At 34.9% G+C, this 21042-nt stretch overlaps 1 protein-coding gene across 2 annotated transcripts in view; it reads left to right on the top strand.

Annotated features, from left to right (window-relative positions):
* The window catches only part of LOC127938415 (ectonucleotide pyrophosphatase/phosphodiesterase family member 1), a 57275-nt gene that overhangs the window by 5441 nt on the left and 30792 nt on the right, over positions 1-21042 (top strand). The window contains exons 2-17 of one of the 2 annotated variants that reach the window (XM_052535009.1): positions 428-500; positions 623-691; positions 892-1020; positions 6885-7010; positions 9230-9290; positions 11313-11410; positions 11887-11966; positions 12182-12301; positions 16686-16795; positions 17102-17167; positions 17430-17502; positions 17804-17912; positions 19276-19407; positions 20174-20205; positions 20310-20437; positions 20767-20836. In XM_052535009.1, the coding sequence (XP_052390969.1) occupies positions 428-500; positions 623-691; positions 892-1020; positions 6885-7010; positions 9230-9290; positions 11313-11410; positions 11887-11966; positions 12182-12301; positions 16686-16795; positions 17102-17167; positions 17430-17502; positions 17804-17912; positions 19276-19407; positions 20174-20205; positions 20310-20437; positions 20767-20836 (1476 nt within the window). The remainder of the gene's footprint in view (positions 1-427; positions 501-622; positions 692-891; positions 1021-6884; positions 7011-9229; positions 9291-11312; positions 11411-11886; positions 11967-12181; positions 12302-16685; positions 16796-17101; positions 17168-17429; positions 17503-17803; positions 17913-19275; positions 19408-20173; positions 20206-20309; positions 20438-20766; positions 20837-21042) is intronic. The other variant, XM_052535010.1, reaches the window with a different exon arrangement.

The following is a 21042-nucleotide window of genomic DNA, read 5'->3' on the forward strand; positions in this document are numbered from 1 at the left end:
TGTCATACCCCCAGCACCCCTACCGGTGCTTGCTGGTACTCGAAGCTGACGCCAGCTGCGCTTCATGTGCTTTTATAGCTTCTTGGTCGCTTACGTCACCCTGGCTGTGACGTCACGCTCTTCCATTGGACTGATTACACATGATATTCAGAGTCGCTCACGCTAAGCACTTTCCCCAAAGTGTATTTGACGCAGTGTCTCATTCCCTCGTGGAACTAGGTTTACTTACATAACCTAGAGACGTTTGCAAACATACTATAATATATATATATATTTTTTAAATATATAATTTCAATTAATAAACTTTTATTATTTAATGTTTCATAAGATTGAAGCAAATTACAGAATATTAATGCAGATGATTCATTCTACCCTAAATCTTGTAACTAAAATTATTTTATTTTCTTTTTATTCTTTCTCTCTATAGGTCCTTCTGCTTGGCTTGCTGGCTTTAATTCTCACAATCATATTTATACTAAAACTCCGTTGCAGTGATAAAGGTATATCAGTTTACTGCTTACAACTTTTTTAATCTGGTTGTGGTTTTAAAGCCCACCCTTTGTAATATTTTTTTATATAATTGTACATAAATTCATATATATATACATATGTGTCCCTGTAGCTCAATTGGTCACGCATTGCGCTATCAAGCGCAAGGTTGGGGGTTCGATTCCCCAGGAACACATGATAGGTAAAAATTGATAGCCTGAGTAAAATTAGTTTAACAAATTTTTTGGGATAAAAGCATCTGCTAAATGCATTAATTTAATTTAATTTAATTTAATTTAATTTAATTTAATTTAATAAATATACAGTTAACCTTTGTCTTATATATCCACATTACATTTGATATATCATCTTGTCATGCTCTTTATTCTGTGTGTTTTCTAGTTACCGAGAGCTGTAGAAATCGCTGCTTGTCCAAAAGTCGTGACTCTAATGCAGTGTGCCACTGTGACCCTGCATGTGTAAATGAAGGCACCTGCTGTCTGGACTACAAGGAAGTGTGTCAGGAACCAAGTAAGACATTTCATGCATCTTGTGTGACTTTTTCTGGTCAGATTAGATGGGATGTCTCTGATTTCATCCCTGCATACATCAGCTTTAACGTCAATGTGTCACTGAATGCTGATAAAGCAGAAAACAAAAGAAAAAGTCATAATTTAGTCAGTAAGGGACCTAAGTCAGTAAGGATGGGTAAACAATGAAAGATTATTCTGACGGTTATTTTAATGTTTTAAGTAGTTAATTGACACTGTAATTGCAGATAGCGTAATGTTAATTAAATCAAAGGCCGCATTAGTGTACTAAAGGATACAATTTCATGAATATGTTTCTTAACACACTTAAGTACACTTTTAAACAATGTCCTTTATAATAATGTTGAATTAAAAAGTTAACTTTAAAGTGTATTTTAAATAACAATGTACTTAAGTCCTGCTTAAAGCAATAGTTCACTCAAAATTGAAACTCAAACCTGTATTTTTTGGGTGAGCTAACCTTTATATGGGTCAAAAATAAAGTTTAACTTAGTGTATTTAATATATATTTAAACTGTAATACTTTGGGTGATTTGGAGACATTTTGCTTACTCGTTTTTAAATACATCACCTGAAATAGTTAATACTAGACGTGAACTCTCCCTCTCCCTCTTTTTTTATGGTAGCTTGGCAAACCAGCTGTGTTTGATGATATGTCTGAGATAGATAAAGAAAAGGGAAATGAAGTTATATGCATAGTATGTGTACAGACAATTACCATTTATTCAGGGCTGGAACAGCCTGAAATAGCCTGCAAACATTAGAAAACAAGAATGTCTGTTTATACCATCAACACACATCTGTTGAAATTCCCTCAGTAAAGGGTTAGAGCGGTGCGTGTCTCTGAGTTTGGGTTTAAAGCCGCTCCCTGTAGCTGTTTCACCTGATGTTTTTAATCAGCTCTACTTTCCAACACAGTAACCGAATGTTCCTTGCCCTGTGTGCAGCATCATGTGTGGGATGGGTGGATTTCGCTTTCATTTGGTGAATTGCATGTAAAGGATCAGTGACCTTCAGAGCCTACATCCACACAAAGACAGAGCTTTCCTATCCAACCTTTTTTTTCCTCATCTCAAGAAATATCTGCTTCCACATGAAACCACAAAACCGACACAAAACGATGTAGTATACATGACAGACCATGCATAATTGTACATGTTTTGTTTAAAGAAGAAACCAAACCAATATATACAAAAAAAAAAAGGTAAACTAATGCATGGTATAACAATGTTATACTGAAACTCTGAAAAGAAACAAATAAAAGAAAATGGTTTACCACAGCTATATATTTAATTTACAATTAAACAGACGAAATTTCAAGTTACAGTAACATTTTACATTATCAGGGCTCCAGACTAACATTCGAGAGTGGTGGCACTAGCACCTGATTTAGTAGCACTGGACACGTAATAATATTACACGTTTTGTCTCAAAGAAATGTACATTAGAACAGGAGCTTGAATTCAGAGTATCAGGAGGATGAGTTGGGATGCAGATGTGTGTAAGGGATCTAGGAAGGAGGACCCAATTGCAGTGAGATATAACAAGGTTTTATTGACAAGACAGACTGATATAAGGAGGTAGTGAAGTGCACAAGATACCACAACAGGAACACAATAAACAGGAACAACTAGGGAAGGTCACTGGGAAGACTTCAGGAAACAACTGGCAGAATACTTTGGCAATACAGGGGGAAGCAAGACCAGGCTGATAGAGAAGACCACACAAGGCACCATAGAGCAGAGCTCAGAAACTTTTTGACCACCGACTCTGGAGACAGACCAGATGCCAGGCTGGTAGAACCAGGGCAGCACACATGGGGACAGGTCAGGAACTCGAACATAAGACTAGACAGAAGTTCCAAAAAAAATAAAAAATAAAATAAAAATAAAAATACCCCACACAAAACTCAAGACAAGGAAAAACAAACCAATATAAGGTTAAGTAACAAAGAAAGAAATTACAAATTTAACCAAACTCAGAATAATTAATCAAAACCAAACCTCAAGGCTAGAAAAACTAAAATATTACAAATAAAAGCAAAAGGCAAGAACAAACAAATTACTAAAACAAGGAGCAAGACAAGAACATGGAATTACAAGGACTAGACAAAACAAGGGCACAAGACCAACCAGACAGGGAGACACGGACACATATTCAGACAGAGGGGGTGAGAATGACCATGGACCAGCAAACACAAAAGGGAAAGGTACACTATAAATAGGGAGGAAAATACATGAGGAACAGGTGAGCACAATTAGACAAACTAGGCTAACAAGAGGGTGTGGTAAAGAGGAAACAAGGAGGAGGGGCTAAGGAAGCACATGCACAAGGAAAACAAGACCATGTGTTGAAACTAGACATAGACACAAGAAAGAAAAACAAGACAAACAGTGTCAGTGCAAAACCCTGACAGATGTGCATTTATTTTCATTAACAAAAACAGTACTATTGTGAAATCTGTAAAAAGCCTCATCTTTCATACATTTGTAGGTCATGACCAACAGTACAGCATCTCATCACCATGTTAAAAAAATATCCTAACTATATGGATTCTATTGTGTTTGTATTGAAAAACAGTAGCCTAAAGACATTCAATTACAATTCCACATCAACTGATAGGATAATTGCCAAAATAATCTAATTACAATCCATTACTACAGTAAAACTATGGTAAATGTGGGGGATTTGGGGACGAAACGCCTTCTAACCGGATCGTTGTTGCACTGTCTATGCTGCTTTCTGCATCAGTGTTGATGAGAATAACCGCTCCGATTTATTTAGCTTTAAACTACTTAAAGAGACATGAATTGTACTGGAGAACTCGAGTGCTTCTTACTGGATTTCACAGTGTTGTTTAGTGCGCGATTGTGACTGGTCACTGTAATAAATGCATGTGCTGTAAACTCTTTTCTTTTAAGGCGAACAGAAAGAAAATTGAATCTTATTCTGTTATGACCCTACGTCATAAAGTAAAGCATTTGCATAATGTCCGCCCATGTTTTAGGTCGCCAACTTGCCTGCCCACAAACACAGTGAACACTGTAAAATTTCTATGTGGTTAACATCATTTCGAGGAGATGCTGTAATATCTCATAATTAGCATAGTTGTCAACACTTGACATTTACCACTGAGAAATGTCCTGCTCCAGTCATGCTTATGAATCAGTCTCTTGTGGGTCAGCCAGTTCAAATGTTTCATCAACAGATTTTGGCTCGAGTTGGTAAGCTACAATCCATACCATGTTTTCTATGAATTGACAAATCTCCAGGGTGCTGTACGCAGTAGACCAGTCAATTACAAAGGACTGCGCCATCTGGCCAGTCACAAAACAGTTGTGAGACTACAAATTGTGAGTAAAAAAAGGAATGTAATAATTTACAAATCTCATAAACTTATATTTTAATCACAATAGAATATAGATAACATAACAAATGTTGAAAGTGAGACATTTTGAAATGTAATGCCAACTATTGGCTCATTTTGGATTTCATGAGAGCTACACATTTCAAAAAAAGTTGGGACAGGTAGCAATAAGAGGCCAGAAAAGTTAAATGTACATATAAGGAACAGCTGGAGGACCAATTTGCAACTTATTAGGTCAACTGGCAACATGATTGGGTATAAAAAGAGCCTCTCAGAGTGGCAGTGTCTCTAAGAAGTCAAGATGGGCAGAGGATCACCAATTCCCCCAATGCTGCGGTGAAAAATAGTGGAGCAATATCAGAAAGGAGTTTCTCAGAGAAAAATTGCAAAGAGTTTGAAGTTATCACCATCTACAGTGCATAATATCATCCAAAGATTCAGAGAATCTGGAACAATCTTTGTGCGTAAGAGTCAAGGCCAGAAAACCATACAAGTTTATGAAACCAAATTGTTTTATTACAAAAAAATATATACCCAGGAAAGTTATTTTTACACAGAAGACAAAAACTATTTATTGCAAAAAGTGGTAGTTATCTGCGCCCTTAGTATTATATTACATTATAAAACAGTATGTAGTAATAACGTATTGAGTGTAAATTCTAATTTTAATTCAAATTTTTAAATGGATAGCTCCTTATTGGGGCAAACGGAACTGCCAGTAAAACAGCTATAGATGTTTATGTCTGACATCTTTTTTCTAGAATAAAGCTTTACTGGTATGTCTCAAGATAAACACTTCTATTTCCTGCAAACACACACATACATGATCTTTATCTTGCTAGCAAATTCTAGACCTTAGTGTTTGTGGTTAAGATTTCTGTTATCATTTACTTATTCTAATGACATCTCCCACAGATCATTCATGCAGTTGCATTCCTCAGACCAGTCAAGTTTCAGAAGAAAGAAATTAGGGAATTTTTAAGATATGTGATATATAATGTGTTGTTACAAATATGTGATATCATTATTTGAAAGCATGACAGCCAAGTTTTTTTTTTTTTTTTTTTTTTTTTATGATTGAACTTTAATTGTAATAATAATACTATATCTTTCATAATAGTTACAACTAAATAATAATATTGTAATATAATGTAAATAATAATAATTACAACTAAAATGCAGAATCTACATCAGGGTTATTATAAAAACGTCATTAAAATCAACTTTAACTGAAATAAAATAGAATAAGCATTTATTTTAACTGGATGCTAATACAACTACAATTAAAACTGAAATATTAACAAAAACTATATAACACATAAAAAAAAAAAAAAAAACTAATAGAAATGACAAAACACAATACAACAAAACAGTTTGGATACATTTCTATTTTATGATTTTGCAAGAATTCACTTATGGTCATCAAACCTGCATTTATTTGACAAAAAATTGACTATACTTTAAAATATATTTTATTTCTGTGATTCTATGCTGAATTTTCAGCATAATTTCTCCAGTTTTCAGTGTCACATGATCCTTCAGAAATCAATATACTGATTTATTATCAATGTTGGATTGATAAACACACACACACACACACACACACACACACACACGTGTTAATGGTTGAGCATATTGCTGCACATTCAGATATTGGTCTTTCAGTGTTTCTGTGAAAATGACTGAAAATAAGAGGTCGGAGATCAAAAACTTGGCAAATGTTCCCAAAATGTAACATATTTTACAGTATTAAATTATAATCGTCGTTTACTTCTCTTAGTTGCTCACATTTTGGGTCCGCTGTTTTTCATATTGTCACATTTACATTTTACATTTACATTTAATCATTTAGCAGACGCTTTTATCCAAAGCTACTTACAAATGAGAACAATAGAAGCAGTCAGGTCAACAAGAGAACAACAACAGTATACAAGTGCCATGACAAGTCTCAGTTAGTCTAGTATAGATCGCATAGCCAGGTTTTTTTATTTATTTTATTATTAAATGAAAAGACAAGAAAAGGAAAAGTGCTGGTGTTAGTTGGTTAAGTGCAGGCGAAAAAGATGAGTCTTTAGATGTTTCTTGAAAATGAGTAAAGACTCAGCTGTACGAATTGTCACCTGCTTGTCTGTGGCCTTACAGCCTGACAGTATGTAAAGCTCATGAAGAATTGTCTGTGTTTGCTCAAAATGATCTGCTGAATTAAAACGCAGGATGAGTAATAGGTAAACTGTCCCTTTCAGAATCAGAAACCATTTTTCCACTTCCATTGACTTTATTTTTCACTTGTAATTAAATCTCCCAATACAAAATGAGTTTTAAATCAAAGGTCTGCAAGTAAATACGATGTATGTGCTCCATTGGTTTGGAAAGCATTCTTCTATAAGCTCCGAAGTGCTCAACAACCATGATACTGTCATTTCTTCCCACGTCATCTCTTCCCTGCTGTTTAACTTTCGTCACTCACTGTGTTCAAGGTCAGAGCTGGACGTGTTCGAAATTCCGCTGCGGTGAGGAGCGTTTGCTCAACAGCCTCTGCTCCTGCTCTGAAGACTGTGTGAAAGTGGGTGACTGCTGCTCAAACTACAAGAGCAAATGTGAAGGTACAAGACAAGCTTTGCATTCTCATAGCTACTGTACACTGCTACGTGTTAGTTGCCATTTATGTTATATAAATGAAAATAGATATTTTGGATTGTCAATAAAGACATTTTTGTTGATCAAATCCTTAATGAAATCCTTAAAGGGTTAGGTTTATGATTTTCATTAAAAGGCTCATGAGCGTCTGTGAGGTTGTGATGGATCTGAAGTTATTTGGGCCTGGAGTTCATTTTCCTTCAGCTGGACAGAAAACAGGGAAACTTCCCTACATGGTGTTTTCACTGTAAATATTAATATGAATATTTTCACAAATGTTCAGCTGATTATTTCAGGTCACTTTTTGGGTGTGGATGGACAGAATAGTGCAGTCATCACATATTTCCTCCAATTAATAGGTGTATTTTTGAAAGTTAGTTTCTGTATTGGATTTTAAAATATTTGCAGTAGAAGCATTTCAGTTTTATTACATTGTAAAAAAGACATGGTTTATGTAATACAGTTATGGTGTCACACTTTATATAGCAAATTGTCAAACCTTGCACCTGTCATTAAAGAACCATGTTTCAAAGACAATAGAAGTCATAATGAAATTACATTTAATAGTTCTCAGAAAAATTTAAGTTCTCACCCCCGTTTTGTTTCAAGCCTCTATTTATTCTGTTGAACACAAACTATATTTTGAAGAATGTGGGTAACCAAGCAGTTGCTGGTCCCCATTGACTTCCATAGTATTTTTTTCTCATTCTATAGAAGTCAAAATATCTTCTTTTAGGTTTGGAACAACTTGAGGGTGAGTAAATGACTGAATTTTATTTTTTATTTTATGGGAGGTCTTATGCCTTTAAGTTCTACTTAAGTGGATGAATTATATATATATATATATATAGTCACGGGGTGAAGAAACACTCGACAAGAGATTGCGTGAATTAAATGCCCCGGAGGGTGGATTTATTGAAAAGTGAAGGGTGCCTGGTGAAGTGTCCTGATCCGCCTTCCACTGGTTGGTGCTTCCCGTGTGCTCTCCTTGCTCTTCTGTGACAATCAAGAGGAAAGTGGGTGTCCTGACGTGCTCCAAAGTGTGTGGGCTGTCGGTCACTCGCTGCTTTCTGAGAAGAGAGAAGAGAGAAGAGAGAAGAGAGAAGAGAGAAGAGAGAAGAGAGAAGAGAGAAGAGAGGTTAGACCACTGTTGCATTCGGTTTGAGAACCTCTTCTGAGTGTAACACGTGCTCCTTTTAAATGTGCTGGCTGAGGGGGAGCAGCTGTGACCGATCAGCCGGTGACGAGGACGTGCAGGTGTTTTGCTTTGGTTTCCAGGGCGACGCTGATTCCTGGGAGTGCTCGTCACAATATATATATATATATATAAGTTCAGCTAATTGCATTTAAAATAAATTATTTAATTGTAGTTAACTTGTTTTTAAGTGTTTGAAAACATTACATAAACTCAAAACATCTGGTTAATGAAATACAGTCCTTGTGACGAAACAAACAAAATATTTGGCTGTAGTTGAAAGCACCACATCTGCTCTTTGAATCCTCTGAAAACACAAATTGTTTACATGAGAGTCCATAAAAGCAACGGGACAAAATTGTTCAACAACGTTTTAAGGAATTGGAAATAATTCGGTATGTGGCAAGTCTATGCTATTAGAAGACTTACAGTTGTCAGACAGGTTGCTCACGTCACATCGACGTCATCAAGCTCAGTTTGAGTCTGCGCAGTACGCTTGACCCCCAGGATGTGCGTACTTCTAATTGAATTCACTTGTCTCCGTTGAATGCATTGGGGTCGTTGTGTCCATTTCTTTTACTGTCTATGGTTAAACACAATGGGGATTTAAGATTTCACATGTTGGCTGTTAACTCATACTTCCACTACCTTACTTCAGTAAAGCTTATGTACACAGCAATGTTCATTCCTGTCTGTGCATTAGCCAGTGACAGCTAATCACTATCACTTGACAAAAGCTACCTGGACTGTGTCATCTTTATCATTAGAGGACTGATGTAGTTCCAGGATTTCCAGACTGATTATGTTTGAATGCATTTGCACCCTCTCCTGCCTTTGAAAAGTGAACTGTTCCTCATTGTCCTGTCATCTCTCTTTCTCTCTGTTTAATCAATGGATACATTAGAAAATTGGAAAGTGAAAGAAGAATACACCTAAGCTGCATTTCCAGTTAGTATTAATACTTGCTTTCTCTTCCTTCTCTCCTTCAAGGTGAAAAACCTTGGATTGAAGAGGATTGCGAGGACATCAGGACTCCTCAGTGTCCTGCTGGGTAACAAACTTATGTTTATAAATGAGATCAGGTTAATATCCTTAACTCAGCACTTAGAAATGAGCTCCTTCTGTAGTTAATGAGGCTTCATCGGTTTTCTAGGCACATTGTGGTGGCCACTATTGTGGCCACAATATGTATTTTTTCTTTGAGAACATTACCACTGGCTGTGACTGAAAGCTAAGACAGCTGCTTTAGTGCAAAACTTAGCAAAAGACTTCACAGGCAGAGATTTTGTATGAGGGACATCGGTTTTAGACAGACTTCTATTATGTCTAATGGTGTTAAAAGTAAAAAAAAAAAAAAAAAAGAAAAGGTAAAAAGTTTTTTTTTGCACATATAAGTTCACCTGGTCAGTGTCACCAATGCACTTATTTAATGGTCTAGAAATAGTATTAATATTATATCATAACATGTATTTTTTGTAAATTGTCTGCATGCTAAAACTATATGTCTTTCCGAGTTTAAATGAGGTTATAAATCACATGTGGACTCAGACCTTTAAATGGCACTGTATATGAATGCATCTATTTAGAGAGATGTTTAGGCGTGTGTGTGTGTGTGTGTGTATGTCTGGCTCTGGGTAAATGCACTGTTTGGTAAGTGTTGTTTTTCCATTAGCTTTAATAAACATGAGGCTTCATCGGTTTTAATAAACATACTCTGAGTTTTCAACATACTCTGAAATGCATTCAGCTTTGGCCACAATGGCATTCACTGCTGTAAACACAAATGAACCATGTGATTTAACTTTAAAATCATTTTTGCTGCCATTGCATCTCATCATAAGAAAAAAAAGAGAAAACTGAAGAAAATTGTACATTTAATGTCATTTTATTTCATCGCTCAATTTATTATAGTTTGGAATTCATTAGTATCACAATAAATTGAGCTAAGATTTTATGGATATATATATATATATATATATATATATATATATATATATATATATATATATATATATATATATATATATATATATACATATATACAGTACAGACCAAAAGTTTGGACACACCTTCTCATTCAAAGAGTTTTCTTTATTTTCATGACTATGAAAATTGTAGATTCACACTGAAGGCATCAAAACTATGAATTAACACATGTGGAATTATATATGGAATTATATACATAACAAAATAGTGTGAAACAACTGAAAATATGTCAATTCTAGGTTCTTCAAAGTAGCCACCTTTTGCTTTGATTACTGCTTTCACACTCTTGGCTTTCTCTTGATGAGCTTCAAGAGGTTGTCACCTGAAATGGTCTTCAACAGTCTTGAAGGAGTTCCCCGAGAGATGCTTAGAACTTGTTGGCCCTTTTGTCTTCTGTCTGCGGTCCAGCTCACCCCTAAACCATCTGGATCGGGTTCAGGTCCGGTGACTGTGGAGGCCAGGTCATCTGGTGCAGCACCCCATCACTCTCCTTCTTGCTCAAATAGCCCTTGATGCTTTCAGTGTGACTCTACAATTTTCATAGTCACGAAAATAAAGAAAACTCTTTGAATGAGAAGGTGTGTCCAAACTTTTGGTCTGTACTGTATATTATTTGTAATGTTTTGAAATGCTCTATGAGAGTTGTATGTAAGCAGGCAGGACTGTTACCGTAACATGTTGTCATTACAGGGACATCTACAGTAAGCTAAAGAGTGTATTAAATCACTCATGCAAAAACAGATAAAGGCTTTATGAGAAAATAAGAATAAATAGAAAATACATTTAATAATATTACAAGTTAGACCATGCATGAAGCTAGCTTGTTTCTTATTGAGAGATTTTGCAGTAATTCAAGCCTGATAGCATGTTCTTCCCCGTTGGTCTGGTTGGAGTATTTGGTGTTTTGGGAGAGAGAGGTTGTTTTGGGCTTTGCTGGAGACATACATCAACATCTGCTGTTCTCTGGGTGAAACCCTGCTCAAGTTTCCTATTGCTATTTTTACCCATGGGTACTTCAACTGAAAAGGGAAGCTACTTTTTCCATGCCATGACAAGCATTTCTAAAAACCGTCGTCTTCTTCTGTAGGTTTTCTAAACCGCCGCTGCTTCTGGTGTCTCTGGATGGATTCAGGGCAGGATACATGAAAGCGTACAGCAGCCTGCTTCCTGTCATCAGCAAACTCAGTATGTCACATTCACTCAGAGCCTGAATAAGATCTGTCATATCTGTTAGGTGTACACTAAGAAAAAAAAACAATTCAGCTGTTTTCGGAGAGAAGAGGTACATCTGTCTTTTATAAATCTGATAAAACTAAAGACTCTTCAGAGATATGAAGGCTGCAGTAGTACTTTATAGGTACCCAAGATTAATTTGAGATTGGCATAAACTGTGTGTTATGTCGCCTTTAAAATGTCTTAACATTTAGCATTGTGTTTAAATAATGAATCAAATGTCAATATTTATTTTATATATTATATATATTTTCAAAGTTTAATGGTTGGTTGGTCTTATTTTGAATAATTTTAAATAATCTTAAAGCACCTTTGGAAGGTTTCTGAAGCTCACTAATGGGTCCTGGCCCCCTGGTTGTGAACCACTGGTTTAAACTAATGTAAAAACAGGTTAAGATTCGCTGGTTAATCTCATCTTGTCTCTTCAGGGAAATGTGGGACCTCTACGCCGTATATGCGACCTGCTTATCCCACTAAGACCTTCCCAAATCATTACACCATAGTGACAGTAAGTGACAGGTAGAAATTAAGCCACAATTGCTCTTTAGTAGTTCTGCCACCCTTTTTTTTTTTTTTTTTTTTTTTTTTTTTTTGCAGTTCCTATGAAAAAATGGCTAACTTAGTAAATTACTCTTAGTTCCAGTGGTTGCTTTTCAGACATTAAAAGTTATTTTGCTTAGCTCCTGTTTTCTAATGAGTATTTTTTTTTTTTTTCGTTTGCAGGGTCTATATCCAGAATCCCATGGAATTGTGGACAATAACATGTATGATGTCACTCACAATGCCTCTTTCAGTTTGAAAGCTGATGAGAAATTTAACCCTGCATGGTACCAGGGTGAACCTGTGAGTATATGCACACACATGAAGCTCAAAAACAATGTGTACAGTTTAAAGACATCTTCAGTAATTATAGATTTGATTTCTTTGGTTATATTCTTAATAAAGATTAGGGAATTTTCTTGTGAAATCTTTAAATTCAGTTTACATCCCCTGCTAGCATTTACCCTTATGAAACAAAAATATATTTCAGTATATTGGAAAATATCATGTAATATATTAGGCATATATTCTTATATATATTTATTTTTTCCAATATATTGCAGTATATTGAAAGCGGCAATCATTTGTATAGTTTGCAATATATGATATAATATATGTATCATCAATATATTATTAAATGTATTCAAATACATAAAATATTAGAAAATAAAAAGGGAAAATAATATATTACAATATATCACAATATATTTTAAGAAATATATTGGTAAATATATTTTCCTTTCGTAAGGGTAGTGTTTAAATGTTAAGATAATTAACCAAAATGAGTTATCATTTTCTAATGCAAATATAGTTTATTACCATTAATAGCTGCCTACTGTACATGACATTAAAAAGTCACAACAATATAAAAATGCTACTTGTCAGGATCCCAACACTCTTGTTTGGTTTTCATTCTAATGTTAGTTTCTGGATCCCATCACTTGTGTAACACTTTCTGTTTTTGGTTCGGTGTTGTGTCTTGTGGGTTTTGTTTCTGCATAATGTCAGGATCCTGGCATTTGCGTTTATAATTCTGGTGTGGGATCCAGGATGTATGCTCCAGAAACAAAACCCACACGACCTCAGTTCTGTTGGCCATGTGCTCATCTGACTGTGTTCTCTTGTTTTCCCTGTCACTTGTTCATTTGTCAGATGTGATATTATGATGTGATATATATATATATATATATATATATATATATATATATATATATATATATATATATATATATATATATATATATATATATATATATATACACACACAAACCAGATTCCAAAAAAGTTGGGACACTGTACAAATTGTGAATAAAAACTGAATGCAATGATGTGAAGGTTACAAATTTCAAAATTTTATTCAGATTACAACATAGCTGACATATCAAATGTTAAAAATGAGAAAATGTATAATTTTAAGGGAAAATAAGTTGATTTTAAATTTCATGGCATCAACACATCTCAAAAAAGTTGGGACAATGCCATGTTTATCACTGTGTGGCATCCTCTCTTCTTTTTAAAACAGTCTGCAAGCAGGCTTCTGAACTGAGCGCTGATAACAACTTGGGTTATCCTTGTCCTCTTTAGTCCGGATGACATGGTGTCCCAGTTTTACAAAAAGAACTTCAAGAACTTTCGTCTGACCACAGAACAGTTTTCCAATTTGCCACAGTCTATTTTAAATGAGCCTTGTCCCAAAGAAAATGCCTGCACTTCTGGATCATGTTTAGATATGGCTTAATTTTTAACCTATAGAGTTTTAGCCGGCCACGGCAAATGGCACGGTGGATTGTGTTCACCGACAATGCTTTCTGGAAGTATTCCTGAGCCCATGTTATGATTTCCATTACAGTAGCATTCCTGTATCTGATGCAGTGCCAAATGCAGAGTGAGTGAAACAAGGTTTATTGAAAACACACAAGTTCACAGCACAGGGGTAGACAATCTTGGGACAGCTCCAACCAGCAGGGAGAGATGAGTGTCCTGAGAGGTAGACAGTCTGGGATAAGTCGTTGGTCAAATCTGGGTGGAAGGATGGGGAGAAATCCGGAGTGGAGAACAGCAGACCATGCAATTCGAGTTTAGGGCCTCAAAGCAGGCAGTATTAGGGATAAGCTTCTCAGCACCAGGCTTGATTGGCAGGCAGCTTGGGGGACCAACAGGTAGGGAGTCTCAGGCTGGTAGAGCTGGAGTGAACATACAGAACAAACAAATACACAAGGCACCACACAACACAACTCAGCACAACACACACAGAGAAACAACAAACTTGGGAAAATAAAATAAAAGCTAAACTAAACAAAAAAGAATGAAATGGAAATATCCAAATTTAAAGTCAAGTCACCTTTATTTATATAGCACTTAATACAAAATACATTGCGTCAAAGCAATGGAACAAAATTTAATTAGGAAAACAGTGTCAATAATGCAAAATGACAGTTAAAAGCAGTTCATCATTGAATTCAGTGATATCATCTCTGTTCAGTGTAAATAGTGTCTGTGCATTCATTTGCAATCAAGTCAACGATATCGCTGTAGATAAAGTGACCCCAACTAAGCAAGCCAGAGGATACGTACTGGATCTGGGTGACTGCAGTGACCCTCTGATCTGGATACAGACTGGATCTGGTGGCTACGGTGACCTCGGAATAAGAGAGAAACAGACTAATATTAGCGTAGATGCCATTCTTCTAATGATGTAGCAAGTACATCGGGTGTTATGGGAAGTGTTTCCGGTTCCGGTTTACCTAATTAATGCAGCCTAAAAATCCTTTAACGGATTTGGATATTAAAAACATATTAGTATGTTATGTTTAAGCCAGGTTAAAGAGATGGGTCTTTAATCTAGATTTAAACTGCAAGAGTGTGTCTGCCTCCCGAACAATGTTAGGTAGGTTATTCCAGAGTTTAGGCGCCAAATAGGAAAAGGATCTGCCGCCCGCAGTTGATTTTGATATTCTGGGTATTATCAAATTGCCTGAGTTTTGAGAACGCAGCGGACGTAGGGGATTATAATGTAAAAGGAGCTCATTCAAATACTGAGGTGCTAAACCATTCAGGGCTTTATAAGTAATAAGCAATATTTTAAAATCTATACGATGTTTGATAGGGAGCCAGTGCAGTGTGGACAGGACCGGGCTAATCCTGGTTCAAGTAAGAACTCTTGCGGCTGTATTTTGGACTAGCTGTAGTTTGTTTACTAAGCGTGCAGAACAACCACCCAATAAAGCATTACAATAATCTAACCTTGAGGTCATAAATGCATGGATTAGCATTTCTGCATTTGACATTGAGAGCATAGGCCGTAATTTAGATATATTTTTGAGATGAAAAAATGCAGTTTTACAAATGCTAGAAACGTGGCTTTCTAAGGAAAGATTGCGATCAAATAGCACACCTAGGTTCCTAACTGATGATGAAAAATTGACAGAGCAACCATCAAGTCTTAGACAGTGTTCTAGGTTATTAAAATCAGAGTTTTTAGGTCCTATAATTAACACGTCTGTTTTTTCAGAATTTAGCAGTAAGAAATTACTCGTCGTGCAGTATTTTATATCTACTATGTATTCCATTAGTTTTACAAATTGGTGTGTTTCACCAGGCTGCGAAGAAATATAGAGCTGAGTATCATCAGCATAACAGTGAAAGCTAACACCATGTTTCCTGATGATATCTCCCAAGGGTAACATATAAAGCGTGAAGAGTAGCAGCCCTAGTACTGAGCCTTGAGTTACTCCATACTGCACTTGTGATCGATATGATACATCTTCATTCACTGCTACGAACTGATGGTGGTCATATAAGTATGATTTAAACCATGCTAATGCACTTCCATTAATGCCAACAGAGTGTTCAAGTCTATGCAAAATAATGTTGTGGTCAATTGTGTCAAACGCAGCACTAAGATCCAATAAAACTAATAGAGAGATACACCCACGATCAGATGATAAGAGCAGATCATTTGTAACAGAAGTTCTTTGCTGTGTCACAGCAAAGGCTCTGAATACTTAGGACCATGTGATATTTCAGTTTTTCTTTTTTAATAAATCTGCAAAAATGTCAACAATTCTGTGTTTTTCTGTCAATATGGGGTGCTGTGTGTACATTAAAGAGTGTGTAACTTAAATGATTTTAGCCAATGGCTGCAATATAACAAAGAGTGAAAAATTTAAGGGGGTCTGTTGGTGCATGGTGCACTGGGGGGATAAAAAGGTCAGATATTGGTCCATATGAACTGTGATTGTGATTGAAACAGGACTGCCAGTTCCTCAACCCAAGGCTATTATTATTATATATTATATATAATAAAATAAAATAAGCATTAACTTAAATAAAATATAGAAACACTGAAATGTATTTTTATTTAACTTGCCAATGCAACAGTTCTCGAAGTACTAAAATAAATACATTTAATAAAGAAAGACAAACAAAAAACGAAAACTTAAAAACTATATCAACATTAAAAAAAACTAATAAAAACAACACAATTACTGAAACTTTGATTAAAACTAAAATCGAAGTAACTATAGTATAATAATGTAATGTAATTTGTTACGTTTGTATTTTTTATCGCTGTCACTTTTTTATACTTAGGCTCTCTCTCTCTCATCTTGCTTTGCGTGCAATTGTTTTTTCAAGTGTGTTTTATCTTTTTTCATTGTCATCCAGTTTTTCCTGTGATTGTTTTTAGGTTTGGCTCACAGCCATGAGAAACAAACTAAAAACAGCTACTTTCTTCTGGCCTGGATCTGACGTGAAAGTCAATGGAAAATACCCAGATTTCTGGGTGAAATATGACAAGTGAGTTTTTTTAACCTTGTTATCAACTGGATTTTAGAGTTTATTTGTGAGTTGTTAGGACTGGCTATAATTCACATCTAAAACTAGCAGTTATGAGCAACACTTCATATTACAATAAATTCAGAATTAATAGTTTTAAGCAGTTTACACAGATAATGACTCTGAATATGGGCTTCTGCTGAACTCAGTAGAAGATTTCAGATTTTAAATGGGCCAACAAATTAGTTTAAAAGGACGATATAATTTAAATAGTAGGTTTGAAGATAATTACCTCATTTAAAATTTATATTCTTTTGCTTTCTTTAGGAAAATTCCCTTTGAAAAGAGGGTGGCAAAAATCTTTGAATGGCTGCATTTACCTGAAGGAGAAAGGTAACGCATTTTTAAATCTATAGTTATTTTTTTTTTAAATAACTGATTTGGTTTGGTTCTGCCTAAACTGTAAAAAACGGCAATTGTTACCATAAATAACTATTTCTACCTTATTTAACTCATAAAATGTGTAAATGTATGTATTTAGGTTGATTCACTGATGTTAAATACTATTATTGACTTGAATTCATTGTTAATTTAGATGCTATTCTTAGCTATTTACTATTGTTTTCCAGTTTACAATGTATATACTCTGTTTTAGGCCAGACTTTTACACCTTATACTTTGAAGAGCCTGATTCCGCGGGTCATCGATATGGACCAATGAGTAGCCAGGTAACCTGAAGACAAACCACGTGGAAATGAATTGAAAAACTTCAATTTCTGTTTAGTTTTGGGGGTAAATGTCTGATTTAGGATATGAAGCATTAACTGAATGATTTCTCGATTAAGTGATTGGAATACAAGAAACATTTGCAATGATTGACAAATCAGTGCACAGCTGCAAAGAAGAAACATAACAGCCAGCTTTTTTTTTTTTTTGGACTTAGTGCTGTTAAATACTGTTCATAATCAATATGATTCGGAATCTGCTGGTGAAATGCATTCCAAATTATAATGATTTTTTGTGTTGCAGGTCATTGAGGCTTTACTGAATGTCGACAGACTTATTGGATTGCTGATGGAGGGTCTCAGGCAAAGACAGCTGCACAGATGTGTTAACCTGGTTCTGGTCTCTGATCACGGTGAGCACTGTGTGTCTTTCACACACATATTAATAGACGCAAAAAGACATTTTGGCAAAATCATAAGCACTTTTTATCATATCCAATGCCTCAAAGCAGTTTTATAGAAAATAATGAATGTGAGTTTTATAATATCTTTATATCTTCATGCCTTAAAGTCGCATTTAGCAGCTATATAGCCCTTTGTTAGTATACTTTAAGTACTGTATGTGGATGAAATTATACAGTATATCCAATTTTATATTAAGAGATGAGTGATAATATAGTTACATTTAGGAATGAAATATATAAGATCACATATCACATTGTGTTTATGAGTGTAGCTAATGTATGCAGATAAATTTGATATAATCTACTGTACAGTATAATCCAATTTTAGATAAATAGAGTTACAATGGGGTCAGAAGCCTCACTTAGAAAAATGTGGCCAGTTCTAAGGAATATTATATTTAATTAAACTAAAATGACTTTTTTTTTTTTTACTTAAAATAAAATATTAACTTAAAAACCAAACTTATTTTATTTCAGCTAGTTGCCAAAACACATTTTGACAGACATATAATATATATATATATATATATATACATACATATATGACAGACACACACAACAAAATTACTAAATAATTCGAATTTAAAAGGAAGACAAAAAATAAAAATGCCAAATGTTAATAAAAAACAGTAACATTAAAATCCAAAAACAAAAATATCAAATATAAAGACTAATTGAAAGTATTAATGAAAACAGCATCTCAGAGATACTAAAGTAGTACTGGTTCCCATCTATCTGGGAGGTATCACAGAAGTTCTTCAGCAGTGAGTGACATCTGCTTGAAGCGTGTCTTCATTTGTGATTAGGGCAAATTAAAGATGTGTGGGATTGCACATGTGTATCCTTCCCTTGGAGTACGCCATGAGGCTTGCTAGCATGCTAATTTTGACTCTTAGGCTTTTAATTGTCTGTTCCGCTCTGCCCTTGTGGTTGGAGTGACTGTGAATGCATATTGAGTGGGTATGTTTTTTATGCGCTGAACTTCTGTTGCATCACTGATGTTTAATTAGTACTCACTGTAGAAAATAATGAAAGATGTGGAGGTTTGGCTGTAAGCCTTAATGTCAGTGAATTATATGCTTTTTTTTTTCTTTGATGCTTCATTCTTTTTCTTTTTTTTTCTTTTTTTATAATGCACAGGGAAAATACTACACTTAATGTTTTAATGTAGTAGTTTACCCCAAAAATGTATTTGCATCATTTACTTTAAAATAAATAAAATAAAGGTATTTTTACATGCACAATTAAATGAGGAATGGTTAATAGTTCATTTTGAATGTTTCTGTCCTGATTTGTGTCTCAAAACATACAGGGATGGAAGAAGCGTCATGTAAGAAAGCTGCGTACGTCTCTGATTATCTGGATAACATCGATGACATCACTGTCATCCAGGGTCCTGCAGCGAGAGTCCGTCCCAGACGTTTGCCTGATGAATTCTTCTCCTGTAAGAATTCATTTGTTGCTCGAGTGTTTTTGTATTCGAGTGCTTCTTCAACTATTGACACTTTCTTGTTGCAGCAGTTGATTTTTATTTATTAAAAATGAGCAGATTTGTGGTATAAAGTTCACATGACTTTTAAAATAGCCTATCAGTTATTTCTGTTGGTTTTCATATGCCATGTTTAGATTTCATTTTTTCATACCCTGGTCTTAGAAAGAAAATCCATCCATTAAATATCTGTATAAATGTTAGAGTACTAGTTGTACCATAACGAACTTGAGATGAAATATTGCAGATGTAAAATGTTTGCAAGGATGCATTAAATTGATCAAAAGTAACAGTAAAAACAAAATCGTTGAATGGTTGCAAATAAATTCTTCTTCAAATGCTGTTCTTTTTAAGCAACACAATTGTTTTCAACTGATAATAATAAAACATGTTTCACGAGCAGCATATTAAAATGATTTCTTAAGGAGTCACTCAAGACTGGAGTGATGATGCTGAACATTCAGCTTTACCACCACAAGAATAGATCACATTTTAATATATATTAAAATAGAACGAAAATGATAATAATATTTCACAGGATTTTTTTGTGTAATAAATGGTGAGCATTAAAAAACATATTTCTGACCCAAAACTGTTGAGGCTTGATGAACTGCGCCTAAAGTGACTGAAGTTGAAGAAATTCTCATTAAAATAAGTGTTTTGTTCATAAAATGTAAGTCCAACGATCCATCTCTTCTCTTTTCCTGTTTTCATCTGGCAGTTGATTATGAAGGACTGATAAAGAATCTTTCGGTATGATCCTGTCTCAACATCCCCACACCTCACTTATAGACCAGATCTTCCTCTTTATCATATTGAATCCTTTATTCTGTCGCTCTCTCTTTCTGTGTCTGAAGTGCAGAGAACCTGATCAGCCGATGAGGCCGTATCTGAAGGAGCATCTGCCCAAACGGCTTCACTTTGCCAATAACATCCGTATAGAGAGAGCACATCTCTACATGCAGCACGGCTGGCAAGCAGCACTGTGAGTTTGAGCTTAGAGAAACCACATCTGATGCACGTCATGTAAAAAAAAAAAAAAAAAAAAGTTAAATTAATTTAAATTTCATATCAAATGTACATGCATTTGGATTACACAGTTTTAACATAAACAAATTATATATAATGTGATTCATATTCTTCAGTTATCAATTAAATAAACAGATTATATATATATATATATCCTTAAGGCATTAATGACTTAATGAAATGAGTTTAACCTCTCATTTGAAGATTTTATTATTATTATTTATTTTTTAAATCGGCACTCAAACTGGTATTTTCACAGTATTTTTCTCCCACTTTGACCGACAGCAAATCGAGTGAACTTAAATACTGCAGTGGGGGCTTCCATGGGTCAGATAACGTCTTCATGAACATGCAGGTCTGAAAGCACCCTCATCTCAATACTGAGGTTTTAGAATACCAAAGTCTGATGTGACAAAGAGATTGTCTTCACACAGTGTTTCACAATGTGCAGTTCAAATGCCTTCCTAACACATAATAATTTCAAATATACTTTAAAGTAACACTTTTAATTTTGCATTATTACAAAGTGCACTTTTTAAGCGTACTTAAGTGTGTTAAGAA

Source organism: Carassius gibelio, chromosome A20 (assembly GCF_023724105.1).
Source record: "Carassius gibelio isolate Cgi1373 ecotype wild population from Czech Republic chromosome A20, carGib1.2-hapl.c, whole genome shotgun sequence".
Lineage (NCBI taxonomy): Eukaryota > Metazoa > Chordata > Actinopteri > Cypriniformes > Cyprinidae > Carassius > Carassius gibelio.